Source organism: Scylla paramamosain, chromosome 45, assembly GCF_035594125.1.
Source record: "Scylla paramamosain isolate STU-SP2022 chromosome 45, ASM3559412v1, whole genome shotgun sequence".
Classification (NCBI taxonomy): domain Eukaryota; kingdom Metazoa; phylum Arthropoda; class Malacostraca; order Decapoda; family Portunidae; genus Scylla; species Scylla paramamosain.
In genome coordinates this window covers 4,952,501-4,960,000 of record NC_087195.1, presented here as the reverse complement: position 1 = coordinate 4,960,000, position 7,500 = coordinate 4,952,501, and the positions used below count along the sequence as shown (strand labels likewise).

General features: G+C 36.1%; 1 protein-coding gene across 3 annotated transcripts in view; it reads right to left on the bottom strand.

Annotated features, from left to right (window-relative positions):
- Window positions 1–7,156, bottom strand: part of LOC135094466 (dual specificity tyrosine-phosphorylation-regulated kinase 2-like) — a 54,233-nt gene extending 47,077 nt beyond the window's left edge. Inside the window, exons 1-3 of one of the 3 annotated variants that reach the window (XM_063994579.1) lie at window positions 6,965–7,156; window positions 6,589–6,779; window positions 3,885–4,867 (exon numbers count right to left, since the gene is read on the bottom strand). In XM_063994579.1, coding sequence (XP_063850649.1) covers window positions 3,885–4,867; window positions 6,589–6,682 — 1,077 coding nt within the window. In that variant the 5' untranslated portion in view covers window positions 6,683–6,779; window positions 6,965–7,156. Of the gene's footprint in view, window positions 1–3,884; window positions 6,198–6,588; window positions 6,780–6,964 lie in introns of those variants that run through there. The other 2 variants (XM_063994580.1, XM_063994578.1) reach the window with 2 other exon arrangements.
- Between the last annotated feature and the right edge of the window lie 344 nt (window positions 7,157–7,500).

Below are 7,500 nucleotides of genomic sequence, written 5' to 3'. Positions count from 1 at the left end.
TAACTGAACCAAACAAGTAATGATAAAACAAATATAAACCTAACCTAACTTAACTAAAACAAAAAAAAGACAGAGAAAGTATTGGCTAACTCAGCATACCTAACCTAACCTAACTGAACCAAACAAGTAATAATAATAAAACATAAACCTAACCTAACTTAACTAAAACAAAGGAAGAAAAAGACAGAGAAAGTATTGGCTAACTCAACATACCTAACCTAACTAAACAAAGAAAGGATATAATATGAACCTAACTTAACTAAGCCAACCAAAGAAAGAAAAGAAAGAGAGATTATAAAGCTAACTCATACCTAACCTAACCTAACTTAACTAAACCAAAGAAAGAAAAGAGAGATTATAAAGCTAACTCAACAAACCTAACCTAACTAAACTAAACCAAAGAAAGAAAAGATAGAGAGATTATAAAAGCTAACATAACCTAACCTAACTTAACTAAACCAAAGAAAGAAAAGATAGAGAGATTATAAAAACTAACATACCTAACCTAACCTAACCTAACTTAACTAAACCAAAGAAAGAAAAGATAGAGAGATTATAAAAACTAACATACCTAACCTAACCTAACCTAACCTAATCTAACTTAACTAAACCAAAGAAAGAAAAGATAGAGAGATTATAAAAGCTAACATACCTAACCTAATCTAACTTAACTAAACCAAAGAAAGAAAAGAGAGATTATAAAGCTAACTCAACAAACCTAACCTAACTAAACTAAACCAAAGAAAGAAAAGATAGAGAGATTATAAAAACTAACATACCTAACCTAATCTAACTTAACTAAACCAAAGAAAGAAAAGATAGAGATTATAAAAGCTAGCATACCTAACCTAATCTAACTTAACTAAACCAAAGAAAGAAAAGATAGAGAGATTATAAAGCTAACTCAACAAACCTAACCTAACTTAACTAAACCAAAGAAAGAAAAGATAGAGAGATTATAAAAACTAACATACCTAACCTAACCTAACTTAACTAAACCAAAGAAAGAAAAGATAGAGAGATTATAAAGCTAACTCAACAAACCTAACCTAACTTAACCAACCAAAAAAAAAGAAAAGACAACAAAAAAAGAAAAGAGAGAGAGATTATAAAAGCTAACTCAACAATACCTAACCAAAGAAAGGAAAGATAGAGATTATAAAAGCTAACTCATACCTAACGTAACCTAACTTCACTAAACCAAAGAAAGAACAGACAAATTATAAAAGCTAACTCAACAAACCTAACCTAACTAAACCAAAGTAGAAATTGAACAAATATAAACCTAACTGCACACACACACACACACACACACACACACACACACATCTTTGTTCACTGTCACCTTCACCTCAATTCACGTACACACCTCAAACACCAAACGCTAAAAATAACAACAACACAGACGACAACAAAGGACTAACTTCAGTAAGGCCCACAACAACCCTATCTTACCACTGTCTTTGTTGTCTTACTGCCTAAATGAATAACCAACACAAAGAAACACAAAAATAAAACAACAAACAAAAACAAAAAAAAATACATATGATTTCTTTATCTAGATTACACAAATGTATCTCGGTATTGTAGTCACGTTTGTTACCCTTATTTGTTACCTTGACCTAAAATACCTCAAAAAAATATATAAAAAAGCAGGAAAAAGAGGAAGAACAAAGAGTTATTTAGCCAAACACATGAATATCATCTAAGTAGTTATGTTACCTTAACTTAACTAAATTAACTAAAAGACACATTAAAAACAAACCTCGAAAGCAACAAAAAAGGCAAGAACAGAGAGTTAACTTATCTAGAAAGCAAATAAAAGGAAAAAGAGTTAATTTATCCAAAAACACATGAATATTGTCTTCCTACCTTAACCTGACTAAACTAACAAAAAGATACACTCAAAACAAACCTAGAAAGCAACAAAAAAAGGCAAGAAAAGACAGTTAACTTATCTAGAAAGCAAAAAAAGGAAGAACAGAGTTGATTTATCCAAAAAGACAAATATCATCTTAGTAGTTTTGTTACCTTAACCTGACTAAACTAAATGATTCACTCAAAACAAACCTAGAAAGCAACAGAAAGGAAAAGTAGAGAGTTAATTTATCCAAAACATGTAAATATTGTCTTAGTAGTTCTATTACCTTAACCTAATGAAACGAACTAAAAAGACACACTCAAAACAAACAAAAAAAACAACAAAAATATAAAAAAAAACAAAGAACCAAACTCTCTCTCTCTCTCTCTCTCTCTCTCTCACACACACACACACACACACACACACATACACACACACACAAATGTAGCCTTAGGATTTCTTTACCTTAACTAACCAAACGACCCAGAAACAAACAAACAAACAAACAAACAAACCCAGGAAACAAAATATGGAGAACTGAGAACTAATCTGACACAAACACAATCCTTTTCTTTCCCTCCTCTCTTTATTTGCAACTTTGACTTAACCCAAAACCACCAAAGCAAACCCTTACCCTAACTAGACCCATAACCAAATAAAACACCCAAAAAAAACACAAAAATATGACAAAGAGAATAGTATTAAACCAACACACAAACATACATTCGTAAATTTGTTTGTTATCTTGACCGAACTAACTCAAAACGATGCCAAATAATTTCTTAGCCTTATTGAATGTATAGTCTAATAAAAATTCACAAAAAAAAAATACAAAATATAGAGAACAGTGAATTAATTTAACTCAAACACACCTGTTACCTTGATAACCACAAGCCAAAAATAAAAAGAAATGAATAGTAATAAATAAATAAATAAATAAACAAGGAAATAGTTGAACTAAAGCAGAAAAAAAACCTTATTTCTATCTTTGTTACTTTAACCTAACTTAATGAATGACAAAAGGAAGCAACATGCCCCCCCCAAAAAAAAAATAAAAAAAATAAAAAAAAATAAAATAAGTAAAAAACAAAGGACTAACTTACATAAACACGAAAACAAATATATCTTAGTTGTATCTTTGTTACTTAAACCTGACTAAATGAATGGCCATTGAAAACAAACCCAGAATAAATAAATAAATAAAATAAATAAATAAAAAAACAAAGGATTTACTTCTCTCTAAAACACACACACAAGCATTCTTAGTTACCACAACCTAACTAAATGAATTCAATAAATAAATAAATAAATAAATAAACAGCAATAAGACTAAGACAAGAACAAAGCTAATTTATCCAAAAGCTACACAAACACAAACACACCTTAATGTTTATCTATATTATTTTCACCTAAATAAAAATAATAGTAATAAATAAAATAAATGAATAAATAAATAAATCCCCCAAAAACGAGAAAAAAACAACAACAAAGAAGTAATTTAACTAAAACAGTCATATTTTAGTATTTATCTTTGTTATTCTGAACTAAATGAATAACCAGACGAGATGAATGTAAAAAATAAACAATAAGAAAATCAAGAACAAAGAAGAGCTAAGTTAATAATAATAATAATAAAAAATAAAACAAACACACATATCGCATAAATACACATAATTTAGTATCTTTTCTTAATCTAACTAAACTAAATTGAGATAAGATGTGAAGATTAATAAAATCAGCAATCATTACCAACACACACACACACACACACACACACACACACACACACACTATACCAGAGCACGGCACCTTTCTTTCTTTATCTTAATGACACACACACACACACACACACACAACAATCATAATATTTCTTTATCTTACCTTAATGCCACACACACACACACACACAAATCGTCTACAAAAAACACACCTTTCTTTATCGTACCTTCCTGACACACACACACACACACACACACACACACACACACACACACACACACACACACACGGTCCTGTATCTTACCTTAATGCCGCTCCTTCCTTGCTGCTTGAGAAGAACATTTTCAGGCTTCATGTCACAGTGAATAATCTTGTTTTTGTAGAGAGCATCGAGACACAACAACAGACTGTGGGCAAACTTCCTCACCAACTGCAGACTGAAGCCCATAAACTTATTCTTCTTAATGAGCTCGTAGAGATTAATGGAGAGAAGCTCAAATGTGATACAGGTATGGGAGCGAAAATTGAAATGATCAAACATGTGAATAATGTTCATGGTGTTCTCCTTATCCTGCTTCTTTAACAGTTCAAGGATCCTTATCTCCTCCTGCGCCTGTCTATGGAACCGCTTCTCATTCCTCACTATCTTGAGAGCTACGTGAAGGTGGCTCTTGTGGTCATAAGCCTTCACCACCTGCCCAAAGCTTCCCTTACCTATTATTTTCAAAACCTCGTATCTATATTTAATGTGGTCATGGGGTATATGTGCATAGGAGCCCTGGTGGTCGTCATACCCATAGTTGGAGGAAATTGCCTGATTCCCCGAGCCAATTATCCCAGGCCGCTTCTTTGCATTTGCCCCGATGAAGTAAATTTGAGGGTAGGTGAAAATTTCTTTATGTTCGTAGGGCGTAAGTTTATTCATATAATACTTCATAACCTGCTCTGGGGTCGCCACGTACGTTTTGGGCTGCCTGGTGGATCCATTCTTCAAGCTGGAGGAGTCTGCGGAGGGCGGCCGGACCACAGGTAAACTAGACTCGCTGCTCACCTGCGTCCCCACCTGGTTCCCTTGCCCGTTCTGCTCAGAGTTGGAGTTGTTATCGTCAAACTCGTACAGCTGGTTGATGGCAGGGGCCCCGGTGGTCTTCATGGCGAGAGCTTGTTTAAGAGGCGGCAAGTGGGTGGTAGTAGTGGTGGTGGTGGTGGTGGTAACATTCACACCTTCCAGATAGTCAGAGGTGGTGGTAGGTGTGGTAGTGGTAGTTGTGGTGGTGGTGGCCTCTCCTGGGGATGCACCGTTGATGTTTGCAAGTAAAGACCGTGTTCTGGACAATGGCATGGTAGAGTAGATACCAGTAGATATCAAACCGCCACCTCCTCCTCCTCCTCCTCCTCCCCCCCCGCCTCCTCCTCCTCCTCCTCCAACACCCACACTCCTACTGGCTGTCTCCCTCTCCGTTGTTGTACATATCATAGCGAAGGAAGCAAAGCGATGGCCACTTCCCCCATCCTGCTCCTCGGGATATTCCACTCAAAAGCACTCAGCCACCTCCTCCCTCACTCCCTTCCACTTATTACTCCACTTTCTCGACTTATTTCGCCTTTATCCGCCGGCCTCCATCGGGCACTGCTTGGGAATTCCACTAATTTCATCCACACACACCGCCGCACCACGACCCGTCCACCGGGAGGACCTAGAACAGACTCAGTTCATGAACGCTAAACAATGGGGTGTTCACGTCAATGTCCTCTGACGTCACGAAGCGCCACCCAATCACAACACACCAAAAGTTATCATACACTTACACCCGCAAACATCATATCCCTTATTACGCGGTTAAAACGCTACTATAACGCATGAAAAATAATGGAAAAAAATTGAGAATGCTGCAAAAAATGCGGGAATTGTGTTAAAATGAGTGTGGAATCAGTAATCATGATTATAATCGTCCGCATTTAGTGAACCCGTTTAGAAAGAGAGTCTTGTGTAGCACTGAGTTGCCAGCGTTGACTATGACGTAAAATATAGATGCATTTATTCTCTCCTTCCGTGACTCGCTAACGGGAAGTATTTGCATTAATGATTTGTCACGAAAGCAGAGTAATAGTGCGAGGCAGGACACGCAAGCCTTAACCTCCCCTGTGGCCTGCCCGGAGCATCAACAGACGAACGGAAATGTATTAGTCAGTCTATTGGTTTCTGTTGAACGTTACTCGCTAAACATTTTCAGGCCGTAAGTGAATAGAAAAAAAAATCCTTACTTAGAATTCATATCCGTATGAAGACCAAAGCATGAGATAATAAATATAAGCACCGCAAAATCTTTATAATTCTCTAAGTCAGTTTTTAACGCATATCCTTGATAAACAGATACATGTAAATTCTTTAATATCACGCAAAATATTACGTTAGATTATAGTGTCTCTTCTAAGGAAATATTTAAAGGAGAAAAGTGAAATGAATGACCAACTAGCGTACGGGTTATAAGGAAATACGAGACTTTTTTTTCAGCTAAACTTGATCTCTTTGTGTGAAGCGGCGGTGGCGGTGGTGGTGGTGGCTTTAAAACGCCATACACACCACACTGCTACACCACCACCACACTGAGTCACCCAAATCAACACTCCTTCCTCGTATCAGCTGGTCTCTTATGAGTAAACCAGTTATTTCTCTATGGGAAGACATTTTTGGACATCATCGTGCATTGGCAGACAGTTGTGACGTCACCGTGACACTCATCCAGATTCTCACAAATCTCGAGTCACTTCAAGGGAAACATAAGCGAAAATTTCACTTCACCGATTGGAATATCATGTTTTAATGTGCCAGTATGATATATTAGTAAATTAGTTGGGTATAATATATGGTTTATGGGTGAATAGAGGCTTGTGTGAGTGAGGAGAAGGGTAAATACCGTGAGATTAGTGAGAGTTAGCAGAGTCTCGTATTGACCACCACCGCCATGACACTATTTCAAAAACAGCTGATGGTCTGATGCCTTTACCTTCCTTTCGTGCCTTGCTGCGCTCACGCTCCCTGAACTCCCTCATTCTCTCCCTGCAATCAATTTGATGGCTCCCGAGAATCCCTCCACTCATTTATTCATTTACAGGAAGCCCAGCCATGATCCAAGTCTTGTATATAAATTGCTTTAGTTTTATTCGAGTCTTACTTCTCACGGCGCTCCTTCAAGGCCTAGGAAACCAAGACTATCATTATAAGTCACCCTTTGCTAGAATTACCTGCTATGATTCAATCTTTATCTTAAAATTCGTTATTTTTATTTTTTTATTGAAATTTCCCGTTTTTCATTGTTAATGGCTGGGAAATCATGATTCTTTATAAACAAATAAAATTTGCACTACTACAATCCATCTTACCTGTAATTCAGAATTTAAGCCAATCATGTAGTGGTAGTTGTAGTAGTAGTAGTAGTAGTAGCTATGGTGGTGGTGGTATTACTATCATCATCATCATTAATAGTAGTGATAGCTAATACAGTGGTAGCAGCAGCATTTTCGTGTCCAATGGTAATTTTCCTTAGTTTAATTTCTTAGGCGGCTTTCTCTTGCCTGGAAATTCGAGATAAAACTATGAATGCAGCGCCGTGAATAAAGATGTACAGCGTATTCGCCTTTAAATTAAGACATGTGGCCATAACTACGTCACTTATTTAACTGTCTTATTTGGGGCCGTCCATATTAAATTTGACCTTTATGAGTGAATATAGGGCAGTATTTGTCAGTATAAGGCATTGCTTGTAAATATAAGGCAGTATTTGTGAATATATGGCAGTATTAGTAGTTATATCGAAGTATAATATAATGCAGTGTTAGCTAATACAAGTGGGTATTAGGAAGTAGTGGAAATAATTGTAGATATAACTGATTCAGTATAGGGAGGTGTAAGGTAGAAT